The 27,833-nt window shown below is 40.9% G+C and overlaps 1 protein-coding gene across 1 annotated transcript in view; it reads right to left on the bottom strand.

Moving 5' to 3' along the window:
* LOC126413238 (semaphorin-2A-like) overlaps positions 1-27,833 on the bottom strand; it is a 1,385,371-nt gene that overhangs the window by 558,863 nt on the left and 798,675 nt on the right. Inside the window, exon 4 of the mRNA XM_050083137.1 lies at positions 6,235-6,297. Coding sequence (XP_049939094.1) covers positions 6,235-6,297 — 63 coding nt within the window. The remainder of the gene's footprint in view (positions 1-6,234; positions 6,298-27,833) is intronic.

Consider the following 27,833-nt stretch of genomic DNA (forward strand, 5'->3'; position numbering starts at 1 on the left):
ATAAAACCATATGAGCTGAAATGCTCAAGTCAAATAAATTCATCGTTCAAAGCCAGAATTAAAACCACAACCATTATAAGCCACTAGCACTGACATTAGACTGAAAGGTGTCAGTCATAGTGGCTTACCACGCTTGCCGTTTTAATTCTGGCTTTACAAGATAACTTTAACTTATTTGTCTTGAACACTTTAACTCATATGGTTTTACAGGCAACGGGAATATGTTGAAATGTTTCCTATTAATATTATTCCCTGAAAATGTAATAAAATTTAGTTTGTTTGCGACTGACATGTGAGGCAGTTTAATGTCATATTCAGACAAACTAAGCTCGTCTTTGTGGTATTGTGTCGTACATATGTGCGCTAGTAGGGAGCTGAAAATAATTTTTTTTAGTGGCCGACTTGTGACCGAAGTAAGCTGCCGTCTCTAAAATGCAGGTCCATCGTGAATTTCCTCGGAGTCTCTTTGACGCCATATTGACGTAGAAATTCTGAAACTGTTTCTTTCTATTACTAATAACTTTCAAGAATAATGTTCAAGATTGAGTCTCACCTAATATTCTCCGTTAGTGGGCACCCTTTTATAATTTCTCTGTACTATATGGGATAGCTATTACAGCAGAAATAAAATATTCAACATACTCTTACATCCATCTCCATAGTAACACAGAGATAAAATTTAACCTTTTTCTTTTCTCTTAGCGCTGTCACTTGGCAATGTCTTTGATTTCTACACTCGTCACACAGTTCCACACACAAATGTACAAAGAAAATGTGATATTACATTGTGTAACTGTAATTTATTCTGATGAAGATACCCTTAGTTGCTTTGGAAACGAGATCGTTGCAATAAAATTTGTGCAACAGGTTCGCATCATTAAAATTTAAATCAGCTTGCTGGACATAAGCTATGTCCAAGACTGGAATCACAGTTTGTAGGCTTCCGTGTCTCTATCGATAAAAATAGAATCCTTGTTGTCAGTCTGTCTGTCTGTCTGTCCGACTGTAAAGAACGCCTTTTCTGAAGAATAGGTGAACCTACCAAGTTAAAATTTATATCTGATATGAAGGTCTGTGGTCCCTTAGAGATGTTATAATTTTAAACTTCTAAGTAACTTCGGTCAGAAGATCCGGCGATTTATGCAACATATTTTGATACTCGAAAACTCACACATCATAATCCATAGGTTGCTTCTCTTTGACCTAGAATGATGAAATTTGGCAAGAAGCAAGGTTTCAAAGTAAAAATTAAAGAAAAAAATTCGAAAACTGTTGATTGTAATTATATCACAGGAGAAAAATTCCTTTTTTATCCGTCTTTCTATTGGTCTTTTAAGACCCCTTTTTCTCTGGAGCAGGTCCGCGTACATAGTTCAAATATACATCACATACTGAAGTCCATGATCTCTTTGTGGTATAAAAAATTTAAGCTTCTAAGTCCTTGCAATCAAAAGACATGGTCATTTATGTCACATATTTTGATGTTCGCAAACTCACACCTCAAAACCCTTAGCACGCCTCCCCACTGACCTACAATCAAGAAATCCGGCAGAAAAAAAGGTTTCAAAGTAGAAGTCAGACAAAGTCCGAAACTTTTTAAACTATAATTATATTGTTATTTGTTTTTTTGGTCTTCAGACCAAGAACTGGATTGGCGTATCTCTCCATGCTACTCTATCCCACGGAAGCCTCTTCATCTCCGAGTAATTACTGCAATCTACATCCTTCTGAATCTCCGTAATGCATTCATCTCTTGGTCTCCCTCTACGATTTTTACCCTCCACGCTTGTCTCCATTACTAAATTGATGATCCCTTGATGCATCAAAACGTGTCTTAACAACAGATCCTTTCGTTTAGTCATGTTGTGCCACAAATTCTTCTTCTCCCGAATTCAATCCAGTACCTCCTCATTAGCTGTATCATCTACGTATCTAATCTTCAGCATTCTTCTGTAGTACCACATTTCGAAAGCTTCTATTCTCTTCTTGTCTAAACTATTTATCGTCCATGTTTCACTTCCATACATGGCTACACTCCATTCAAACACTTTCAGTGTCACTTTCCTGTCACTTAAATCTATACCCGATGTTAACAATTTTTTCTTCTTCAAAAACGCTTTTCTTGCCATCACCAGTCTACATTTTATATCCTCTCTGCTTCGTCCACCGTCAGTTACCTCGCTGCCGAAATAGCAAAACCCATCTACTACTTTAAGTGTCTGATTTCCTAAGCTAATTCCTTCAGCGTCACCTGATTTAATTCGACTACATCCTCGTTTTGCTTTTGTTGATGTTCATCTTATATCGTCCTTTCAGGACACTGTCCATTCCGTTGAACTACTCTTCCAAGTCCTTTGCTGTCTCTGATAGAATTACAATGTCATCAGCAAACCTCAGAGCTTTTATTTCTTCTCCCTGGATTTTAATTCATACTCAATTTTTTTCTGTTTCCTTTACTGCTTGCTCAATATACACATTGAACAACATCGGGGATAGGCTATAGCCCTGTCTCATTCTCTTCTCAACCACTGCTTCCCTTTCGTGCCCATCGACTCATATAACTGCCATCTGGTTTCTGTACAAATTGTAAGTAGCCTTTCGCTCTCTATATTTTATCCCTGCCACCTTCAGAATTTGAAAGAGAGTATTCCAGTCAACATTGTCAAAAGCTTTCTCTAAGTCTAAATCTCCTAAATCTCTTACTTACTGTTATATAATCTATCTGAAACCTATCTTCCACTTATACAACCTTCTTTCATGATTCTTAAACGAAGCCTTAGCTATAATTAAATTATGCTGTGTGCAAAATTCTATTAAATTTCCGTCTCCCTTAACTACCTCAATAATTTCCCTTATCATACATTGCTTCAATCTCTTCATCATCTGCGGAGTTAGTGGTGTACAAACGTGTACTACTGTGGCAAGCGTGGGCTTCGTTTCTATCTCGGCTACGATAATGCGTTCACTATGCTGTTCATAGTAGCTTATACGCGGTGCCACGTTTTTATTCATTACTAAACCTAGTCCTGAATTACGGCGATTTCATTTTATATTTATAACACTGTGTTCATCTGACCAGAGGTTGGGTTCCTCCTGCCATCGAAATTCACTAATTGCGACTTTATCCAATTTTAACATATCCATTTCCCTTTTTAAACTTTCTCTCCTACTTGCCTGCTTAAGGGCTCTGACATTCCATGCTCCGGTTCGCAGAATTCCAGTTTTGTTTCTCCTGATAACGACGTCTACCTGTGTAGTCTCTGTCCGGAGATCCGAATGGGGGACTGCTTCACTTCCAGGAAGAGGATGCCAACATCATTTAATAATACAGTAAAGCTGCATGTCCTCGAGAAAAATTGCGGCTGTAGTTTCCTTTTGCTTTCAGCCGTTCGCAGTACCAGCACATCAATGCTGTTTACGTTGATGTTACAAGGACGGTTAAGTCAATCATCCAGACTGTTGCCCCTGCAAGTACTGGAGAGGCTGCTGCCCCTCTTCTGGAACCACACGTTTGTCTGGCCCCTCAACAGATACCACTCCGTTGTGGTTGCACCAACAGTACGGCTGTGTGCATCGCTGAGGCACGGAAGCCTCCCCACCACCGGGAAGGTCCATGCCATGATTCATGGCGAGGGGAAGAGGGACGTAATTAAATAACATAAAAAGTAATTGTATCAATAAAGTATCTTTTGCTATTTGAACGTTCGTTATATTTTCCATCCATAAAAAGTGTAGTAACTGAACATTACTGCACGTAAACATAAAATGTAAATTATAGTCATGTTTTAGTAAGTAAATAGGAAATGTTTCAGTAAGTCTTCTCTTGCCACATTCATAAACCGAATTTCTCGGCTCACTTTTTTTTTATATGTCCAAGTTAGCCTGACGAAATACTGCACGGATTTTGATACGGCGTGGAATTACAATGCACTATGTCACGCCACTATCGCTTGAAATGGAATTCCAGTGACCAGTATCTATTCAGTATCGATATCAATAACAGGCAAAAACCGTTAGACTCTCGATGAATGAACAGTATATACACAGGATGATTATAATTAAAGTTAAACTTTCAAACCGCTGTAGAAATACAATCACTGGTCAGAATGATGTCAAATTGCCACAGAACATTATCGGAGAAGGGGGGAAACGTATGGCAGAAGAAAAATATATAGTTACAAAACGTAGCTATAAATGGCTCTATAATTTAATAGTGATGGAGCACAAATGACAAATCAATCACACAACAATGCCTAAGGTGTACGTCTGACGTTAAACAAACTGTAAGCCCTTCCTCCACGGCAAGGTCATATCACATCTGATAGGAAAAATCGGTCTTTAATTGTACTGAGGCCAAAAACCATATAAAAAGCATCATTAAGATCGGTTCTTAATTGTCTTGAGGCCAAAACGGCATAAAAATCATCAATCACATCAATTTTTAATTGGCCTGAGGCCAAAAACCGCATAAAAATCATCAAACAAAATCAAATCGGATTTTCAATTTCCGTGTCACTGGCGCAAAACATGTTCAGTATGCTGTCTACCGTTTTCTGCGACAAGTTGAAAACGAGAAACAGCATGTTCCACAACTGATCGAAGAGATTCCGGGGTCACGTTCAGAATGTGTTGCGCAATGTGTACCTTCAATGCAGCTAAGTTTGCAGTCGGAATACTGAACACAAAATCTTAGCCCCATAGCCAGAAGTCACACGGATTAAGATCAGCAGATCGGGACGGCCAGGCTATAGAGAAATGGCTCCTGATAATTCTAGCATTTCCGAAATGGCGCTTCAGTAGCTGGTTAACTGGATTTGCAATATGCGGAGGTGCGCCATCTTGCACAAAAATGATTCCATCCACACATTCACGCTGTTGGAGAGCTGGAATGACGTGGTTGAGCAAAAGACACTCATAGCGCTTACCGGTGACGGTACAGGTAACAGGACCGGAAGCACCTGTCTCTTAGAAAAAATATGGCCCTATGATGAGTGATGCAGTAAACCCGCACCACACAGTTAGCTTTTCAGGATGAAGTGGTACTGGATGATTTGCGTGTGGATTTTCCGTTGCCCATATTCGACAATCCTGTGTATTCACACACCGTTTCAGATGGAAGTGGGCTTCATCGGCCCACAAAATCTTCCACGGCCAATCATCGTCCACTTCCATGCGAGCAATAAATTCTAAATCGAAAGGCTCTCTTACTGTCAGGTCAACAGGAAGCAATCGTGCACATGGGTAATTTTGAATCGATAGCAAATAAGGATTTTTCGTAGGATTTTACGTACCGCGCTCACGGGTATGTCCAATGTTCGGGCATTGCACACCACCACTCGTCACCCTCTGCATTGCTGTGGCCACTGCTTCCACTGACGTCGAATCAATTCGTTTCCTCCCTCTACCAGTTTGCACATCAAAAGAACCCGTCTTTTAGAATTTCCGAATCATTTTCACCAGACCCACGGCAGTCATCGGACCAATACCTTTTTTTAAACCCTGCAGTGTTCGGAAATTCTGCAGAGCGACGTGTGCACAGTCTTCAGTCTTGTAATACAGGTTTATAGCAGAGCGCGATCCTGCGTTGGGACAGTCATGGCGAACGTCGCAGACTCGAAAGAAGGAAAAGCCGTGAACCTGGCGTGTTTATACCAACTTGAATGGGTCGTGCGCATCACAGGTGTTTTCATTTTCGTATTCTGACACATACAGCGGCATCTATTATTCAATTGTCACACTATTTTTTTCTTCTGCCATACGTTTTCCCACTTCTCTGACAATATTCCGTTGCAATCTGAGGTGAGTCTAACCAGTGATGTTATTTCTACAGCGTTTTGAAAGTTTAATTATAATCACTGCATATATGAATGATACTTTCCCGCCCGTAAATGGAACTGTTTACGATTAGAAATAACTGTTACTATCCTGTAATAAGTATGGTATTGCATCTCTCTATGCGAATGAGTCCTTTCCATAAAGTTTGATTTCATCTTTAAATCAAATTTGTCTTCTCTGTGGAGTGCGATAGAATGACAATAAATCAAATGACTTGGAACATGAGCTATCGGTGGCACATAGGACCTGACGCAATACACATACAATACTAAATGTAGGAGGCTCTTGATGTGTTCCAGCTCTTATCATCTACTGAAGATGGATTCTCTAGACACTAGGACGAAGGGATAAAATTGTAATGCATATTTGTTACTGAACGTCACCCAGTGATTCGCTTACCTCTGACTTCCCTTTCGATACACAATTGCCGACATGCGTGGGATCCAAACGAAGAGAATCTCTCTGGAAAACGAAAGAAAGGAAAAGAATTAGATTCCATCATAAACATCGACTGCGCATAGAAAATATTACAGTCAAACAACAACAGCATATCTTGCATGACGAAACGAGATGCCTCATTTCAATCTGGCGGGCATTCAGCAATTTAAGGTGTCATCGCCACAAATGTTTACTGCTATAATTCGTCTTCGTTAAAGGTTTCTTAACATTTGTACGCTCCCTTCAGAAACTATTACGACGAAATAAGACTTAAATTTACTTCAATAGTAAAGTAAAGTAATTTTCCAGTTACAATGAATAGTAATGATTTAGTAAGTAATACAAAACATGCGATGGTTTTGAAGAAATAAAAATCTTGTTAATGTAACAACAATATTTGACTGAAAATGACCGTTCCATAAATCCAGCAGTCATATTTTGAGATCCCTTCCACTCACAAACTCCTAAAAATGAAACACAAAATTAGTCCCAATAATCGTGTTTGCACGAATGGCGTTTGGCTTTAATTACTTCTATGGTGCTGCATGTGACAAGAGTCCACCTTTTGTACAGTCAACATTTTAAGGAAAATTCGGCTTTCTCCTCCTCATCACAAATACTCCTGTTTTCTTCATCACGAAATATTTTCAGGTCTATATTGGTCGTATTATGGGATACATATTGAAACTTCTGACGAGTTAAACTTGGGCGGATATTTTCAATGGCTGCTTCTTTTTAACAGTAATCCACAGTTTACGTCGTTTAATCTTGATGACTTCATCTTTTCCATGTTTCGATATCTCTGTGTCTCCTCTTTTCACTTCGCTCGATTTTTATTAAAAAATACTTCTCTCACCAGAGTCCATCTGATGTGCGTAAACGATCTCGTAGACTTTTTTCCTTCCACAACTAAAAGATTAGAATTTATCTTCGCTTCGGTAATATAAGTAGCTATTGTCGTAACCCCATGGGGCCAAAACAGACTAGAAGATGGCTTGTTTGATTCAGAGTCAGTAGTATACTGATATGTGCAGACCTGGTTCAATTATGACGTAATAAAGTAATGTTTGAAAACGAGAAAGACATTATAAGTCGTCGGTTGAGTTTATGAAGTCGTGAAATAAGATGACAATCATCGTATTACATTGCTAACAGACATCGCTCCTTTTAATTAAAAGCAAATTTCAAGAAATCAGTGTATAAGAAAACGGAAGTTACACAGCAATTGCCGAATTTTGTGTTATTATTTTACGAACGTGTAAAAATGAAATTAATGACACTTACTCCACAAATGTTACTGCTTACGAAATATGCGCAAAGTAAGTCTAAAACCATGGATGTACTAAAAAGTAGGGAGATGGCGCCATAGACGTACACTGTACGTTGTTTTGAAACCAGAATGGGCCGTCATCTTAAATAGGCCAAAACATTAGCAGACTACTGTTTGCGATTGCTTCTTGTTCATCTAAAATACTAAAAATTACAGTGGTTACATGATTAACATAGTGTCAGGAAGGCAATTTAGAACGTTATTCTGTTTTTAATGCGTAATTGTTCTAGTGGTATGACACACTTGGCCTCGTTAATGTACATGTTTCTTGTTCACATATTTCGAATACCAAGAAGAGTAGGAAGTGATGCGAAAAGCATGCTTCCGTAATCCATTTAATTTCACTTTTATTGTATTTGTATCAATAGCAAATGAAGCTGAAACTCCGAAAACAATGCTTTTTTGCTTACTTGGTACTGCTTCTTGTTCGTTGCATTTTCAGCTTTAAACAAGGGTTTTAATGTTCGTGTTGGGAAAAAACTTACCTACGTTTTCTTTGCTAGCCAATAAACCTGTGCGATGGGGAAAGAAGCAAGTCATGCTATTGTATGATTATATGATAGCGGAACAAACACTGGTAGCAGTTACTTCTGTAAAATATCTGGGAGTATGCGTGCGGAACGATTTGAAGTGGAATGATCATATAAAAATAATTGTTGGTAAGGCGAGTACCAGGTTGAGATTCATTGGGAGAGTCCTTAGAAAATGTAGTCCATCAACAAAGGAGGTGGCTTACAAAACACTCGTTCGACCTAGAGTATTGCTCATCAGTGTGGGATCCGTACCAGATCGGGTTGACGGAGGAGATAGAGAAGATCCAAAGAAGAGCGGCGCGTTTCGTCACAGGGTTATTTGGTAACCGTGAGAGCGTTACGGAGATGTTTAACAAACTCAAGTGGCAGACTCTGCAAGAGAGGCGCTCTGCATCGCGGTGTAGCTTGCTCGCCAGGTTTCGAGAGGGTGCGTTTCTGGATAAGGTATCGAATATATTGCTTCCCCCTACTTATACCTCCCGAGGAGATCACGAATGTAAAATTAGAGAGATTAGAGCGCGCACGGAGGCTTTCAGACAGTCGTTCTTCCCGCGAACCATACGCGACTGGAACAGGAAAGGGAGGTAATGACAGTGGCACGTAAAGTGCCCTCCGCCAAACACCGTTGGGTGGCTTGCGGAGTATAAATGTAGATGTAGATGTAGATGTCAACAAAGTAAACGGCTATCGAACGTGAAAGAAACAGAACTGCATGGAAGTATATCTCTTGGCAGAATGGAGTTATTTTATTAGATTTTCAGTGAATTAGTTTTACTGTAGTTTACATATCTTCTCACGTTGAAATCTTCCCTATGATACGTCATTCAGTATGTGACCAATAATGAAAATTTATAGAGTAAAGGAAAGACAAAAATTTTTAACTTATTTCAGCGTTGTGAAATACTGTAAATGTGATTAAGGAAATGTCTCAATCGCTTAGAACCCGTAACATGTATATTTTGCTTTAACACGTATGCAAGACTTTTTTTTAGTAATGATAGCTTTACTTGTGTAGCATATAGGCCTACCCTTCCGACACTAGCCTATTTCTTTCTTTTCCCGAAATATTTCTCGCCAGTAAATCGACGGTTTTTCTGGAATTACCAAATGTATCACACGTGGAATGTACGTCGATTGAGATCATCCGTTTATTTTACTACTGAATTTCACTATGAGGCTTTCAAAGAATATATGTCTATTCCTGGCTTTATGATATACCAACAGTTAGTTAGTTCTTAGTTTCATGTTCTATGGATCATTTGCATGATAAATCATAATGATGTGAAACGACTAATTTTATACGAACAGTAACTTTTTTTGTAAATTCCTTTCCATGCTAATCACTTACTAGTGTTTTCTATTTTTTAATTAAAGACGGACAGATGTTAATTCATAATTCCTATCCATCACCATTTGCACATTATAATAATAGATAGTCTTCTGCGCAATAGGAGTAATTGTCAAAGATAAACAATTTCAGTTTAGTTTCAAATTTTGCTTTGCTGTCTATCAGGTACGTTATGTCACTGGGCAAGTGATCAAAATTTCTGGTTGCAGAATTGTGATCCCGTGTTTGTACTACAGGCAACCGTACTGTGGCGTATTGAATGTAGTTTTTTTCTTCTGGTATTGTAATTATGTACATAACTGTTCCTGTTGAAGTGCAGTGCATTATTGACAACAAGCTTCATGAGGGAATAACTACACTTTGAAACGGACAGATTGTTACTCACAGGCCGAACAGCAGGCAAGCACGACGAAAAGAGTGTTGACGTAAGTTTCCAGTTTTCAGTCAAAGCCTTCTTCAGAAAGGAAGCAAATCACATACGCACATTCTTACAATCATACATGCAAAACTCCCTCACACATGACCGCTGTCTCCGCTTGTTCTAGCCAGAAACTTATTGAAAGAGGGAGGAAATGTGAACAATGAATAGTTGTGTGGCTCTGATGTCGGAGACTTTGCGACTTGGAAGGCAATGAAAAACAAAGGAAAGAAGTGAGTGAAGGAAGGCAAATTGAAAGTCAAATGAAAGAAATAAAACAACTGCAATAAAAGTAAACAGCGCAACCATAATTCACGTATACAAAAGAAAATGTTGCTTGAAGGGCTGTACTTAAGAATGAAATGTGATTCATTTAAACTTTAGATTACGATCTGGTAGATTAGTACACTCGTACAAAGTGTAAGCTGGCATTTTTGATAAAATAACTACATATTCACACAATAAAAGCACCCAACACTATGGAAACTGGAGACAGCCACGCCAGAGTGATGTCACGGGTGGTATAATCAAGGTGAACCATGGAGGTATGAATACACTGAACCTAATGTTTTGGGCGGATGTCGCTTCAAATTTCTGACGTATTGACAACTCCATACTTTTTTTTTTACCTCCATGCGTAAAACACACTTTTCCTTATGTGAACTATGTGAACGGTATAATGCAGTGTTTAGGCTTGACACAGATGACTTAGCGCTAAGGCCGCTGGCGTCATTTTAGTGCATTTTCAGGTTCGTTGTCTTACCCACTTCGTCATCTCATACGACTTTCCCCTTTATGCTCTACTCTACTATTCGGTTTACTTAAGTATTTCTAACTGTCCTTGGCTCATGTTCTTTCTACAAATCGATCGATGCTGGTCTCTCTATTTGTGAATCGTCCAATACCAGTTTTGGTCGAACTTGTGCGGTTCGCGATTTTTACTGAGGCGCTTGATTTTATTACTCTCTGTTTATCCTTCTAATATTTAAGGGGACATTACGAATACCGTTTGTACTAGCATATTTGCGCTCAGATAGATACCTATCCTGATATTTATTACTATTAATTTAAATATTAATTGATAAAATTATATATCTTGTTAATTAGGTACGATCTGGTGAAACAAATGACTGCATGAATACAAAATTTTGACGACAGTATCGAAAAATACAGAAATCTTATTTTGTTTGTGTGAATATTCAAACATTTATCTTGGAGTAAGATTGTCTCCGATCTTGCTCACAGCCACTACGACGTGAGAGTTGGTCGAGGTTGGTTATCTGTTGTTGAAGAAGCTAGACATATTTAACTCATACTCTTCAGAATTGTTATAGCCGAAAATGTTTGAGAACGAAGACTGTTATTTGTGAAAGTTTTCGTTTTCATATATTACTTAATTTTACAAGTTATCAAATGGAGGTAAACGGAATAAACTTACAAAACTAAAACTTTGAATAAGTAGAAAACTCGTACCTGAAAGGAATCTTAGAATAGACTCTTGATGTCGTAATAAGACGACTAACAAAGTATTTCATTCTCCTTTCGCTGCAGCCAAAATATCTCATTGCTAAAAAAATGTGGTTTTCACTCAAAGTGGAATGCTGAAAGCGCGCTTATGAAATACCGTCTCGGTTATGTGACTGGATTCGTGATTTCCTGTCAGAGAGGTCGCAGTTCGTAGCAACTGACGGAAAGTCATCGAGTAAAATAGATGTGATTTCTGACGTTCCCCAAGATAGTATTGTAGCCCGTTTGCTGTTCCTTATCTATATAAACGATTTTGGAGACAATCTGAGCAGCTGTCTTAGGTTGTTTGCAGATGATGCTATCGTTTATCGATTAGTAAAGTCATCAGAAAATCAAAACAAATCGCTGCACGATTTAGAAACGATATCTGTATGGTGCAAAAATTGGCAGTTGACGCTAATTAACGCAAAAGTGTAAGGTAATCTACATAAGTGCTAAAAGGCATCCGCTAAAATCGGTTACACGATAAATCTAAAGATCGTTAAGTTCAACTAAATACCTAGGAATTACAATTAGGAACAGCTTAAATTAGAAGGAACACATAGAAAATGTTGTGGGGAAGGCTAACCAAAAACTGCGTTTTATTGGTAGGACACTTAGAAAATGTGACAGATCTACTAAAGAGACTGCCTACACTACGCTTGTTCGTTAAAATACTGCTGCGCGGCGTTGGACAGTTACCAGGTAGGATTGACGGAGTACACCAAGAAAGTTCAAAGGAGGACAACACGTTTTGTATTATTGCGAAATAGGGGAGAGAGTGTCACTCAAGTGACACAGGATTTGGCGTGTATACCATTAAGAGAAAGGTGTTTTTCGTTGCGGCAACATCGTTTCACGAAATTTCAATCACCAATTATCTCCGTCGAATTCGAAAATATTTTGTAGACACCAACTGCCATAGGGAGAAAAAATCATCATAATAAAATGAGGGAAATCAGACCTCGGACGGGAAGATATAGGTGTTCGTTTTTTCCGCGCGCTATACGAGATTAGAATAACAGAGAATTATTGTGAAGCTGTTTCGATGACCTCTCTGCCAGGCATTTGAATGTGATTGGCAGTGTACCCTTATAGATGTAGATGTAGATTTAAATGTAGAAGCTTGCGGTGTATGATGGCTTTAGAAACTGATGCCTCATTTTCGAAGCAATCGCGTTCACTGTCGGGCAGTCAACTCAAATAGTGATCGGAGCAATGGCTCAAGGTCGATGTTTTATCTTTAAACAGCACCCAAAAACCTATATCCTTCAGTAACTCGGGAATCAAACTACTTTTTTCCATGGTCTTTTTATAGCACTGGACATCTGCTCCACTTATATTAGTTATCGTATCTTCATACAAACTACGTCACGTCGCAAAGCAAACTTTCTGTCCACGTATCTGTCACATAAATAAACGTTGCATATGAATTACAATGGACACGACAAACCACTCTCAGCATCGAAACTGACACTATGGACAAGACAAATCTGAAGCTATATCTGTTCTCCTGCAGGTATTAGACCCCCAGCACGATGGCAGAACGCCTGCAGAGTTAGGAAGGAAAAGAAGACAGCGACAAGTTGCTCTGTTCGCGAAATTCAGGGAACAGAGTTCAACTTCCAAAGAGGCAAGGAAGTTTGGGGTTAAGTATCCTGTCACGATGAGGTCTTCAGAGATTTAACAGAAGCTCGGATTGTGAGGAAAGACAGGGAAGGAAATCGGATGTGTGCTTCACAACGGAATCATTCTAGCATTTGCCTGAAGAGATTGAGTGAAATTACAAAAATAGGTAAATATTTTGCAGCGGAATCCAATGTCAGTCAAATAAGACTCAAGAGTTGCCTGGGCACATGTTTCTCAGAAGGTACAAACAAGGATATATTCAGCGTAGTAGTATGAAGACTATGAACTACGCATTCCGTACCCACTAATGGATTATGGTGGAAGCTGCGCTTCCCCAATCGTTGGAGTAACTGACAGATACATTTATCCTACAGAGACATTTTATAATTAATAGTACCGTGTAACGTGAAGTCACTAGTGGAACCAATGTGATCAACCATTTGTGACACATAACTGTACACGACTACTAAAAATAATTACACAATGTATTGTGGCAGGGTTATATTAACTGATGTAAAAATACATGCGGAAATTTTAACTAAATCGATAAATGGAAATCATTCAAAATAAGAGTCTCTTTATAGTATTTTAGTCTGTTTTGTACCCGAAGTACAGGAAATCACTGGATTCCATAATGGTACAGCGTAACGCGCACCGCGCTAGTTTGTGAGACATGGAGGTGAGACAAACCAGCATCGACTGTGGCTGGTGCACCGGGAGGCTAGTGTTTGCAAATACTGCGCTGTTCCCCACTTTCTGCCTGGGAAAAATAGGGTATGCAAATAAATAAGACGGTAACACACAGGCTTCACCAACAGGTAGCACACACGATTCCTTCCCTCAGGTAAGTGAAAGCTGCATAGACGGGAAGGGCATCTGGCGCGAAGTTAAGCAAAGCAAATCTGTCATGTGTTGAGTACAGTGGACTACACATTAGAGGCGATGAACCCGAAAAAGTTAATAGGGTTACCTTTTAATCGTGAAATTAAAACCATAGCGAAAATCGATCAAACTACGTCTGAAACTGTCTACCAAGTGGCAGACTAATGATGAAAGGATGGTCCACTTTGACACAGGTTATTTGGAAGACTTAGAAGAGAGACAGCGCTATCACGATAAAAAGCCCATAACTTTCGATACTGGAGGACCCTAACAACGTGAACGATACGTAATTAGTATTACGGAATGCAGTGTTAGTGACGACAAATGAAGAGCTGGTTTTCCGCCCAAAACACAGAAAGAAATCTAGTTCGATGAAGAATTTCGGGTAACTGTAGAGACCACATAAGCCAAGAGGCTACAACGGCTACTGCAACTTTCGGAAGATGCAAGAATAGCTTATTACGAGCGGAAGTCCCCGGACCGCGAGAGAAAAAAATCGGGGATGCGATAAAGGCTCTCAAGAACAACAAGGAACGAGGAGGCAATGGTATCACAGCTGAGATGCTCCTCTTGGAAGGTGAAACATTGGTGGATGCTTTGAAGCACTTAATATCTACCATTTGGATGGCAGTTATATTTCTGAATAGTGGAAGGGAGTAATTATATTTCCATATTAAAGAAGAATGATGCTCCACGTGTTACCGACTTTCAACAGATTTCTTTGATTGAACAGTGCTACTAAACCCAATAGGACCATTTTCGGAAGGAACTATAGGCCATTATCAAAGTGGCTTTGTCCCTGGACAGTGGGACCCTGACCACGTGTTCAGCTAGAGGCAGCTGATAGAAAAAAATTTACGAGTTAGACTGGGATTTACACCTCATATTCATTGATTTTTTACAAGTTTACCACACTGACCACTCCATACTATGGACATCATTGAAGAAATTTCACATTCTACCGAGATACATCCGACTAACCACTACCGTCACCATTCACTATTCGAAATAGCCTAACAGAATGACATCAATTGGCGCCAATGCTATTTAGCTTGAACTTGGAGAAAGTAAGAGGTGACACTAATCGAATCGGAGATGGTGCGAGCATATAGGAATAGCGACATTTGCCGACAATGTTGTGGATCGTGGTGACACCCTGCCTGGAGTAAGTATGCCCTGATACTTTCCCATTTATGCACAGAGCAAAAAAAAAAAAAACAAAAAAAAAAACAAAAAAAAAAACCCTGGGTTGGTGGTGAATAACGGTACAACCTACAACCAAATATCTCGTCGTATCACGGGGTGAAACTCTTCTTCCATCCATTGTTGTTGATGGGTAAACATCCCAACGAGTTAAAAAATTCAGGTACCTGGGTTCCATACTGACGACGACGAGGGTCACTCCAAAAGAAATGCACACTATTTTTGTAGAAATACGATTTTCATTCTGTATGTGTGAACGTTTTACAGTGCGTAGATACATTCTTCCCGTTTGTTTTCACACTTATTTTAGCCCGTTCCCCTGAGTGGTGCCGTCACAGCATGTCTTCAAGATGGCTGCTACACTTGATGTTCGTCATAAGCAACGTGCTGTCATAGAATTCCCGTGCTGTGAAAACGAGACAGTGGGAAACATCCACAAGAAGTTGAAAAAGGTGTATGGAGATGCTGCTGCCGACCGCAGTACAGTTAGTCGGTGGGCAAGTAGGTTACGTGATGAAAGCGGGCACGGCAATATTGAGGATTGTCCTCGCAGCGGCAGGCCTCGTACTGCACACACTCCAGGCAATGTGCAGAGTTAACGAATTGGTGACTGCTGACAGACGCATCACAGAAGACGAATTATCACGCTACGTTGGGATAGGGGAAGGAAGTGTTTGCAGAATACTGAAAGTGTTGGCGTTAAAAAGGGTTTGTGCCAGGTGGGTTCCCAGGATGTTGACAGTGGCTCACAAAGAAACAGACGCATCACAGTGGACGAATTATCACGCTACGTTGGGATAGGGGAAGGAAGTGTTTGCACAATACTGAAAGTGTTGGCGTTAAAAAGGGTTTGTGCCAGGTGGGTTCCCAGGATGTTGACAGTGGCTCACAAAGAAACAAGAAAAACGCTATGCAGCGAACTTTTGGAACGGTACGAAAATGGTGGAGATGAATTTCTTGGAAGAATTGTGACAGGTGATGAAACATGGCTCCATCATTTTTCATCAGAGACGAAGAGGCAATCAATGGAGTGGCATTATGCAAATTCACAAAAAAAAAAAAAAATTCAAAACCACACCTTCGGCTGGAAAATTTATGGATACGGTGTTTTTCGATTTCGAAGGACTCTTGCTTGTGGACATCATGCCAAGTGGAACCACCATAAATTCTGATGCATATGTGACGACTCTGAGGAAACTTGAAGCTCGACTGAGTCGTGTTCGACCACATATGGCAAAAGCAGGATGTTTTGCTGTTGCACGACAATGCACGGCCATATGTCAGTCAAAAAACCATGGAAGCGATCACAAAACTCGGATGGACAACACTGAAACACCCGCCTTACAGTCCTGACCTGGCTCCATGTGACTATGATCTCTTTGGGAAAGTGAAAGACTCTCTTCGTGGAACAAGGTTTGAAGATGATGACTCTCTTGTACACGCTGCCAAACAGTGGCTCCAACAGGTTGGTCCAGAATTTTACCGTGCGGGTATACAGGCGTTGGTTCCAAGATGGCGTAAGGCAGTTGAGAGGGATGGAAATTATGTGGAGAAATGAAAATATTGTTCCTAAAGGATGTATCTACACACTGTAAAACTTTCAAACATGTATAACAAAAGATGGATTCTAAAAATAAAATTGTGTGCATTTATTTTGTAGTGACCCTCGTAAAAGTGAACTGACGAAAGAGGTGCATCAACGAATAATAAACACCAGTCGCATCTGAAAAACTTATTCAAATCACGACTGATTTCACAGAAGAATAAGATCCAGCTGTACATAAGATCCGGTACTTTCATGTGGTTGCGAAACCAAGGGGATATCAGCAACAACTGAAGAAGCAATCAAAGGCTTCAAGAGGAAGATACTCTTAACGACCTATGGACGTATCTAGAATACCATGGAAGGTAAAGGGCAACGAAGAACGAAAGAAGCCTGTTTGAAAACACACACACTGGCCGACTGTTATGGCACAGGAGGCTACAGTGGTTTGGCCACATCCTTCGAGCTGATAGAGCCCTCCCAACCGAGTTCTCCATTCTCAGCCTACTGGAAAACGCCAAAAGGGACATCCAAGGACGCGATAAAAGAGTCGAGTATTAACAACCCTTAAAAAAAAGAAAAAGGGGAACTGATGGCCATGGAAGAGGAATCTAGAGAATGGCAACAGTGGATAACCATCTGCAGTAATCTGTTGTGTTGTGACTAACTAATCATCTTTTGTGCTTTTTGTAATGATTTCTTTCATAGCATCTAAAGAGCGCTGTTTTTTCTCTTTTTGTTGTGTTGGTATTTCTGTTGCTTTTCTGCTGCATGCCTTAAAGACCTGCAAATGCAATAAATGATGAAGTGATGAGCGATGAATCAGAAGAAGCTCTACGCAGACGTTTTGCGCAATGTCTGCAGTATGCCCATCGATTGCATTATGGTACATTTTTCAGTTCTGAGCGCACAGTGAGTATGTAAAGGTACCTAGAGCAGCAGAGTTTCCAGCCAAGTGTGTAGTGCGTGCTGCCGTTGCTGTGTGGTTTTGCCCTATTTCATGCCACCCACGTAACGACAATGGAGCAGGAACTTTGAAGCAGGACGTACACGTGCATGCGGTCAGGGAACAAAGACAGCGTCAATCGATGATTGTCTTCAGCAAATGGATCAGGCGATTTGAGAAAATCGGAGGTTCACAAATAGTGTGTTGAATGATTCGTTTCCCAAGCATTTTGGCTCAGACAAAGAGCTGCAGACCTGCGTACAGTTTTCGCTGGAAGCTGGTGCCAAGCTACGACAAATGTCGACGTCGAGTCGGCGACCGTGTAGAGAAGTAACTGGAAGGTGCAGATAAATGCTGCAAATAAAACTTTTTTTACTTTCACTGTGGTTTCAATTGTAGACCGATCAGACCTTGAAAAAAGTTCCTCGCATTAACACAGTGTAACTGAAGTCACCACAGAGACAGACAGAAAGTATATTTACAGATCACATGTTATAAACAAATGAGGCTAAAATACTGATCATCAGCCAAGCATATGTGAATCTACTGAACAGACCTGCATTATCGAACACATCGACCAAGCGAGGTGGCGTAGAATTTAGACTCTGGACTCGCAATCGGGAGGGCGGCGGTTCGAGACCACTACCTCCCAGGTCATCTAAACTCAGATGTTCTGTGGTTTCGTAATTAGCTTAAATCAAACTCTGCAATGTTTCCTTTCGACAGGACGCTACCTATTTTATTCCCTAGAATCTTAAATCGCAGCTTACGATGTGATTACAAAAAGCATGTCGTCGGCGGGATGGTAAATCCTAACCTTCCTTCTGTCTTCCCGAACACGTCAAGGCCGCTATCAGCCACGATTTCTACAGAAAAATGTGGGAAAACGCACAGCGCCGGCACTGAAAAGCATCGTGAAACCCAGCTTGCTCTTTTCTCAAATGATATACTGCGAATTATGGATGAAGGGCAACAGAAAGATTCCATATTTCTAGATTTCAGATAAGCATTCGACACTGTACACCACTGCAGACTATTGACGAAGGTACGAGCATACGGATTAACCTCCTAGATATGTGACTGGCTCGAAGGCATCTTCAGTAATAGAACCCAGCACGTTGTCGTCGACGGCGAGTGTTCTTCGGAGGCAGGGTAACATCAGGAGTGCCCCTAGCAAGTGCGATACAGCCGTTGCTACCTTTTACATACCTAAATGATCTGGCGAACAGGTTGGGCAGTAATCTGCGGCTGATCGCTGATGTTGCTGTGATGTACAGGAAGATATCGAAGATCAGTGACAGTAGGATGAAACAAGATGATCTACACCAAATATCTAATTGGTGTGATGAATGGAAGCTGGCTCTAATTGTAGAAATTGTAGAAAAATGTACGTTAATGCGGATGAATAGGAAAAGCAAACGTGTAATGTTCGAATATAGCATTAGTAGTGTCCTGCTTGAGACAGTCACGCCGTTTAAATACCTAGGAGCAAAGTTGCGAAGCGATAGTAAATGGAATGAGCGTGTGAGATTGTGGTAGGGAATGTGAATGGTCGACTTCGCTTTATTGAGAGTATTTTAGGAAAGTGTGGTTGATCTGTAAAAGAGATCGCATAGAGAACACTAGTGCGACCAATTCTTGTGTACTGCTCTAGTGTGTGGGATCCGCACCAGATAGGATTGATAGAAGGCATTGACGCAGTTCAGAGGCGAGCTGCTAGATTTGTTGCTGGTACGTTCGATGAGCATGCATGTCCCATGGATATGCTTCGAGAATCAAGTGGGAATCCCTTGAGGGAAGAGGACATTCATTTCGAAGAACACTACTGAGAAAGTTTAGAGAGCCCGCATTAGAAGCTGACTGCAGAACGATCCTACTGCAAGGAACGTATATTTTCGCATAGAAACCGCGAAGATAATATAAGAGAAATTACGACGCATACGGTGACATAGTCGTTTTTCCCTCACTCTAACTGCTGGTACAACAACGAAGGAAAAGACGCAGTAGTAAAGTCTACCCTCTGCACGCACCATTAGATGTAGATGTAGATAGGCTGTGATCTTTCATGAATACAAGAACAGTCTGAAATTCGACATGTCTATTACCAAAATGACTATAATCAACACAACGTTTCAGTTGTATGATGCCTATCTAAAAACTTCCAGGGTGAACAAAAATTGATTTTCAGTATTTCAGGTAATTATTGACCGAATTTAAACATTTATAATGCTATCATAGTCTACTCATTAATAGCTACAATCTTACGTTAGATGTTTAACACAGTGAACAAGTTAACTGTGTATACTTGTTGACGCAGGTTAACCCACAGCAGACGAACTATCCACACCATACTCATTAATTACACGGTTCATTAATGTGGCCACCGCCTATGTTGAACGTCAACGTGCTATAACTACTCACAGATGGCAAGTGGCAGCACTATTAGTGTAGGATACATAAAGAGTGTCGAGGGGAGACGGAAAACACTGCAGTCGTTGTCGCAAATCGAGTGATTTATCTGACTTCCAAAAGGATATGATCACTGGCTATCGGGGCAGAGGTGAAAGCATTTCGGAAACTGCTAAGTTTGTAAACAGTCAGCGTTCCCCCATGGTTAAAGTATACAGAAGATGGCAAAATAGCGCTGCTGAAAACTGGCGCCGAGGTAACAGTTGACCACAGAGTGACAGCTGCGCAGATGTGTACGGGCGAGTGGACGTGCAGCTGTTGAGCAGCTCACCACCCAGGCGAGCCTAGAGCCCACCAACAGTGTCTCATCGACGAGCTTTCAGCGAACGCTGCTGTGTACAGGCAATTGGTTCATACAGCCATGGTGACAACTATTAATCCGCGACGATGGCTGGAATTCGAACGCCAACTGCGTAACACGAGTGGCTCAGAAATATTCAGATGTGTGTAAAATCTTATTGGACTTAACTGCTAAGGTCATCAGTCCCTAAGCTTACACACTACTTAACCTAAATTACCCTAAGGACAAACACACACACCCATGCCCGAGGGAGGACTCGAACAAGAGTGGCGACAGATGATGTTTTCAGATAAATCACGTTTTAGGCTTCGTCGGAGTGATGTACGCGCGTGCGGTGTGAAACGTCTCAAAATACAATTACTGGAACCAGGAGGGAGCGTCATGATCTGCAGAATGTTCTCGTGGAACTCCCTGAGTGATCACGTCATTCTGTAAGGGGCAACGGGTCGACGGAAGTATGCATCTATCCTTGGGGACCATGTCCACCCCTACATGCAGTTTGTTTCTCCTTGGCACAGTAGCGTCTTCCAGCAGGACAATGCTGGGTGTCACGCAGCTTGCAGTGTACGTGTGTGGTTTGAAGGGCACCAGTTTACCGCACTCCCCCCGCCCACTGAACTCTCTGGGTTTAAACCCAATCGGGAATCTATGGAACTAACTCGGTCGGACCGTTCGCGCCGTGGATCATCAGCCCAGAAACCTAGCGCAGTTTCCCACGGCACAGGAGTTGGCATTGGCCCACATACCTGGTGGTATGTCTCAGAGCCTCAGTGAGTGTTCGTGCACGTCTCGCTTGCAGTCTGCGCTGAAAGACCTGGTTATTCACGATTTTGTCAGGTGGTCGCATTAACGTGACTGGAGGGTGTATTTGAGAAAGAGGGAACTTAGCAACATAGGAAAAGATTTGCACATAATTTCAAACTTTTTCTCGCTGACACCCTCCCCTCTTCCCCACGCACACACACAAAGTAGTGAAAGGTAAAAAGTTTGTCGCTTACTATATAGTCGATGTACACCAGCATCCCCATGCAAAATGTTTTAATTACTACTTCTAGAGAACTACCACTGTTAGTAGTACGTTTTGCAGATAGCATCCACACATTCCACTCGTTTATACGCAAATTTGTATTATTGTACAGCGCATGCTGTAGAATATTGATATGCGTGAAGATCTAACTTTTCATTACTGTATGGGTGAATAATCCAAAATTAATAAAATCAACATAACTAAGATTTTAAGTCTTGAATCTTAAAGATTTCACATGCTTAATGTCAAATATTTATCACATCATCTCATCTGCAAAGTAATCAGAGGTTTGAAGCTGTTTCATTCACGAAAGTTAGAACTGGTGGTTTATTTGTTAGACGACAGAGCACTGTGGAAACGTTGATCAGTCTCTATGGACACATGTCAAAAGAGGTCTGTTGTGCCTCATATGAGATGATTCATATTACAATTCCGAAAGCATTTAATTCAACACAAGGACGCTGACGTATCATCCCCGCCCAGCTCCTCCGCTCCCTCTCCCCCCTCCCCCCTCCCCACCCTCTCCAGCCCTTTCGTTTCGTAAAATGTACGTGACAAGAGTTCGTACGGAGTCATTTCTTCCACAATTTACGTCAGCAACGGGAAAGGAGGGAAAGGATTGACCTATCACCTCTTCGCCACACACCGAAGTATCTTGCATAGTGTGGGCGTATATGCAGATGTAGACGATCTTTCAGCTCCTGTTGGTGTTCTGTCTTTCAATCTGCGTTACCTCGCAGTTAACTGAATCTGCACTCTATGTTTCATTAAGGGGATTTCTTACACCATTAAGCACCAGTCCGACATCTACGGAACTTCGTGCAGATGTTTATTAGAAAAATATTAAATGAACAAACTCTCATTCCATTTGAACCGATAGCCATCATTAACATAGGTATAGATTATGAATCCACACCCAAGAATAAAGTTCTTGTATTCTTACTACCATGGAAGTAAACAACGTCCGAAGACCATCATAAGGTGTTTCTTGCCACGCTTGTAACATGTGCTCTGTCAGTTCATTAAGATAGGTGACTGGTCGCTCGTGTGCAATTACATGTCTTGCCATCGTATCTAACACATGCTCCACGGCTGAGAAATAAGGGTTAAGGGCAGGCCATTGAAGGATCGATACATTTCTCAGTGAGTCTGTGGTGTGAACTACGGTGTTCAGTCTTGGATTTTTTTGCTAGAACATGCCAGTCGGTCTTCCACGATCTTGGGTAGATCGTTTTTTCTCTATAAACCAGATGTTGGTAAAGGACAGAGAATTTAATATCGCAAGCTATATAGCTTTTGTGAATTATGAAAAGTCCTTCGACAGGCTGGTCAGATCTAAGTTAAGGGAAATTTTAGGAGAGTCTGAGCCTCCTCAGCATTTAATAATGTCAGTTCAAAATTTGTACGCTGATAAAAAAGATACGTTTCGGCCCAACCATCAATAGAGGAACGAGTAGAATCACACAAGGAGTCAGTCAAGGGTGTCCTTTATCGCCCATGCTGTTTAACGTGTATACGTATAGAGACATTTTCAATAAATGGCGAAAGAAAATGGAAGACTCCTACCAACAAAGATGTACAGCGCTTAAGTCATTTCCTTTCCAGATGACCAAGTTATATTCGCGTATCGGAAGACAATCTTCAAAGAACCATATGGTCCTTATACATAATAGCAAATCAGTATAATCTAAGCATATCCAGCCTTTTGTGGAAAAGATAACCTTAAAGCTAAAATAACATATTGGAACAAGATCACAGATTCAACTACCTGGGCTGTGATGTCTCTTATGCTTACGATAACGTTCCTGAAAAAAAGACTACAAAGGTACTTACTTACACATTTTAGGTACGATTAAGAGGACGCTCCCGAATAAAGCCAGGAAAGTGTGGATCTGAAGTGTGGGTTCTAACAAGGAAACAGTTACAGAGAATTGAAGCGGTTGAACTAAGACTTCTAACACCTTTGACATGATATAAAATATATCTATATGTACATGGATACTCTGCAAATCACATTTAAGGGCGTGGCAGAGGGCTCATCGAACTACCTTCAAAATTCTCTATTATTCGAGTCTCGTGTAGCGCGCGAAAATAATGAACACCTATATCTTTCCGTACGAACTCTGATTTCCCTTATTTTATCATGGTGATCGTTTCTCCCTATGTAGGTCGGTGTCAAGAAACTATCTTCCGATTCGGAGGAGAGAGTTGGTGATTGGAATTTCGTGAGAAGATTCCGCCGCGACGAAAAACGCCTTTGTTTTAATGGTGTCCACCCCAAATCCTGCAACATTTCAGTGACGCTCTCTACCCTATTTCGCGATAATACAAAACGTGCTGACCTTCTTTGAACTTTTTCGATGTACTCCCTCAATACCGCACAGCAGTATTACAAAAGACGACGGACAAGCGTAGTATAGGCAGTCTCAATAGTAGATCCGTTACATTTTCCAAGTGTCCTACCAATAAAACGCAGTGTTTGGTTAGCCTTCCCCACAACATTTTGTGTGGGTTCCCTCCAATTGAAGTTGTTCTTAAAATCTAACACAACGAAATAGTATTCACTAGTATCTACATCTGTATCTACATCTACATGGATAGATGCAAGTCACATTTAAGTGCCTGGCGGGGGGTTCATCGAACCACCTTCACAATTCTCTTTTGTTCCAATGTCGTATAGCGCGCAGGAAGAAAAAACACCTGTATCTTTCCGTTCGAGCTCTGATTTCCCTTATTTTATCTTGGTGATCGTTTCTCCCTATGTACGTCGGCGTCAACAAAATATTTTCCCATTCGGAGGAGAAAGTTGGTGACTGGCATTTCGTGAGAAGACTCTTCCCCAATAAAATGCGCCTTTGTTTTAATAATGTCCGTCCCAAATCCCGTATCAGGTAAGGATCCCACACAGTGCAGCAATATTCTAAAAGAGGACGGACAAGTGTAGTGGAGGCAGTTTCCTTAGTAGATCTGTCACATTTTCAAAGTGTCTTTGGTTAGCCTTCCTCACAACATTTTCTATGTGTTCCTTCCAATTTAACTTGTTCGTAATTGTGATTGTAATTCCTAGGTATTTAGGTGAATTTACGGCCTTTAGATTCTACTGATTTATCGTGTAACCGAAGGTTAACGAATTCCTTTTATCACTCATGTGGATGACCTAACACTTTTGTCCGCAGCTCGTGGTCGTGCGGTAGCGTTCTCGCTTCCCACGCCCGGGTTCCCGGGTTCGATTCCCGGCGGGGTCAGGGATTTTCTCTGCCTCGTGATGACTGGGTGTTGTGTGCTGTCGTTAGGTTAGTTAGGTTTAAGTAGTTCTAAGTTCTAGGGGACTGATGACCATAGATGTTAAGTCCCATAGTGCTCAGAGCCATTTGAACCACCTAACACTTTTCGTTATTTAGGGTCAACTGCCAATGTTAGCACCATGCAGATATCTTTTCTAAATCGTTTTGCTATTTGTTTTGATCTTCTGATCAGTTTATTAGTCTATAAACGACAGTGTCATCTGCAAACAATCTAAGACGGCTGCTCAGATTGTCTACAAATCGTTTATATAGATAAGAAACAGCAAAGGGCCTATAACACTACTTCGGGGAACGCCAGAAGATCACATGAAGAGCTGTGAGATAAGAGAGCGGCTCTCTGTTCTAGGAATAGTAGAAAAGATCCAAGAATACAGAAAGGAATGGCATGACCATGTACTACGTATGAATCAAAGCAAAATACCAAGGAAAATCTAGGAGTACAGACGCATGTGTAGAATAAGAATGGGAAGACCAAGAAGACGGTCCGATCAGGTTCAGATTGCTTGTTTTCCGAACAGGCAAACATGTCTAACACGAAAATGCACATGATGATGGTGACGTATATGCCAATTGGTAAACTGATTATGAATGGTATGATGCATATCTACTTTTAATAGCACATTCTGACCATCATTCAGCCTCCCTTCAACAATTACGGCACAAGTACCGTTGTCATACCTAACACTTCCTCACACCATGGTACCTGGTGTTGGGAGGGGTGAGGAAGGGGCGACGACAATTTCTGCTTCTTGTAAACTTCAACCGCCACAGACAGAATCGTGGTTAAGTACTCAACACCAAATAACGCAGGGCTGCGACGTAACATTGTTTCAAATTTATTAAGTGATTTTTATAGTGTTTTCAACGCTGATTTCGGGAGAAATAGTGAAAAAATTCCATCACGTACAGTTATTTCACAAACTGCTTGTCTAGTTTTACCTTTTTGCGATATTTCAGCATTCTATTGAGTTTGAATTTTGGTTTTTAGGCTCTCCAAAACTGTTATTTAGCCGTTTTTATGCTGGATATACATAAAACGAAGAGTAATTAGGAGAAACCAGCGGTATTTTCATGTCAGTCCCTCTCTGTCACGCTGTCCCTTCCCCCGCCATCACCAAGCAGTGAGTTTCAGCTATTGTCCTTCAGTTCACATTACCTCTTTACTCTGCGCTGTTCACGTGTTGTTGTTACTAGTGCTTTAAACTAGCGACTGTTTTCTTGTGTTGTGAAGTTGTTTAATGGACAGTGGAAAACGGCTACCAGAGAATGTATAAATTCTGCAGATTGCTTCTGCTACGTTTGTGGTAACTATACCGTTAAAAATCAACAAAGAAACATTTCCGATTTGCTGAAAAAGTATATTTCGCCTATTTTAACATAAAGTTGGGCGATCAAGATAAGCCTTGGGCCCCACACAAAGTTTTTTGAGTGTGTGTTGAACAACTGAGGCAATTGTTTCAACGTAAAAGCAGTCATTACGTTTTGGAATAACAATGGTTTGGAGGGAGCCTAAAAATCATAGTGATGACTGCTATTTTTGTTCTTGCAACGTACGAGGTATCAATTTGAAAAACAAAAAGCATATTTCTTACCCCAACATTCAATCAGCCATTCGCCCTTTTCCTCATGGACCTAAAGTACCAATACCCTCTCCTCCCGATTCTTGGGATAATGTAAATGATCACGAGCCATTGGCTCAGCACGGTGATAGTGAAGAAGAGAGTCATTGCTACGTTCCTGGCACAACTGACCCCTTTCCATTCTCACAATCTGAACTGAACGATTTAGTTAGAGACCTAGGCTCTGGCTATAAGCACTATGGGACTTAACTTCTGAGGTCATCAGTACCCAGAACTACTTAAACCTAACTAACCTAAGGACTTTACGCACATCCATGCCCAAGGCAGGATTAGAACCTACGACCATAGCAGCAACACGGTTCCAGACTGAAGCACCTAGAACCGCTCGGTCACAGTGGCCGGCTAGGGACCTATACTTTCCTAAAGAATCGGCAGAGGTCTTAGGATCTAGATTGAAAGATAAGCATATGTTGGCACCGATCAAGGGAAAAGGAGTTTGCATCTTTCTTCTCTCAAGAAGGTGACCTGGTGTTTTGCAGTGATGTTCCAGGACTTGTGGCACATTACAAAACAGGACACTCGGTTCACTTAAATGATTGTTACGGAAACCTTGAATTGGTTTTAAGCAAACTCTGCTATTCAGACCACAAATGGACACTATGTGGTGATTTAAAAGTGATTTCAATGCTGATTGGTCAACAACGTGGCTATACAAAGTTCGCTTGCTTTCTCTGTGAATGGAACAATAGAGACAGAAAGCAACTCTACATAAAAAAAAGCTTGGCCCTTGAGAAAACCCTTACAGGTAGGGGTTAAAAATGTTGAGAGGAAAAGCCTTGTGGATTCCAAAAACGCCTGCCGTGGTGGCCGAGCGGTTCTAGGCGCTTCAGTCCGGAATCGCAGTGCCACTACGGTCGCAGGTTCGAATCCTACCTCAGGCATGGATGTGTGTGATGTCCTTAGGTTAGTTAGGTTTAGGTAGTTCTAAGTCTAGGGGACTGGTGACCTCAGATGTTAAGCCCCATAGTGCTTAGAGCCATTTTTGATGCAAGTGAAGAGCAGGGCGAAAGATTCCACCAAGACATCAAAGAAATGGAAAGAAGATATCAAGGAAGATGGAATGTCAACATGATAGCGGACTACTGCTGGATCCCAAAAGGGTGTTACTTCCAACACTTCACATTATAGTTGGGGCTGATGAAACAATTTGTTAAGGCATTGCCAAAAGGAGGAGAGTGTTTCAGATATCTTTGTGGACAGTATACTGGTTTATCCGAGGTAAAACTAAACGAGGTAAAGCTAAAGGAATGAGTCTTTGTCGGCCAGATATTAGGAAACTAATGACGGATCGCAACTTTGTGGACAAAATGGAAACAAAAGAAAAGGTAGCATGGACATCTTTTAAATTAGTTGTTAGTGGTTTCGTAGGAGACATAAGAGATCCAAACTACAAGACAATCGTTGCAGACATGCTCGACAACTTTAAGAAGCTGGGCTGTAACATGAGCATTAAAGTTCATTTTCTCCACTCACATCTTGA

Source organism: Schistocerca serialis, chromosome 7 (assembly GCF_023864345.2).
Source record: "Schistocerca serialis cubense isolate TAMUIC-IGC-003099 chromosome 7, iqSchSeri2.2, whole genome shotgun sequence".
Lineage (NCBI taxonomy): Eukaryota > Metazoa > Arthropoda > Insecta > Orthoptera > Acrididae > Schistocerca > Schistocerca serialis.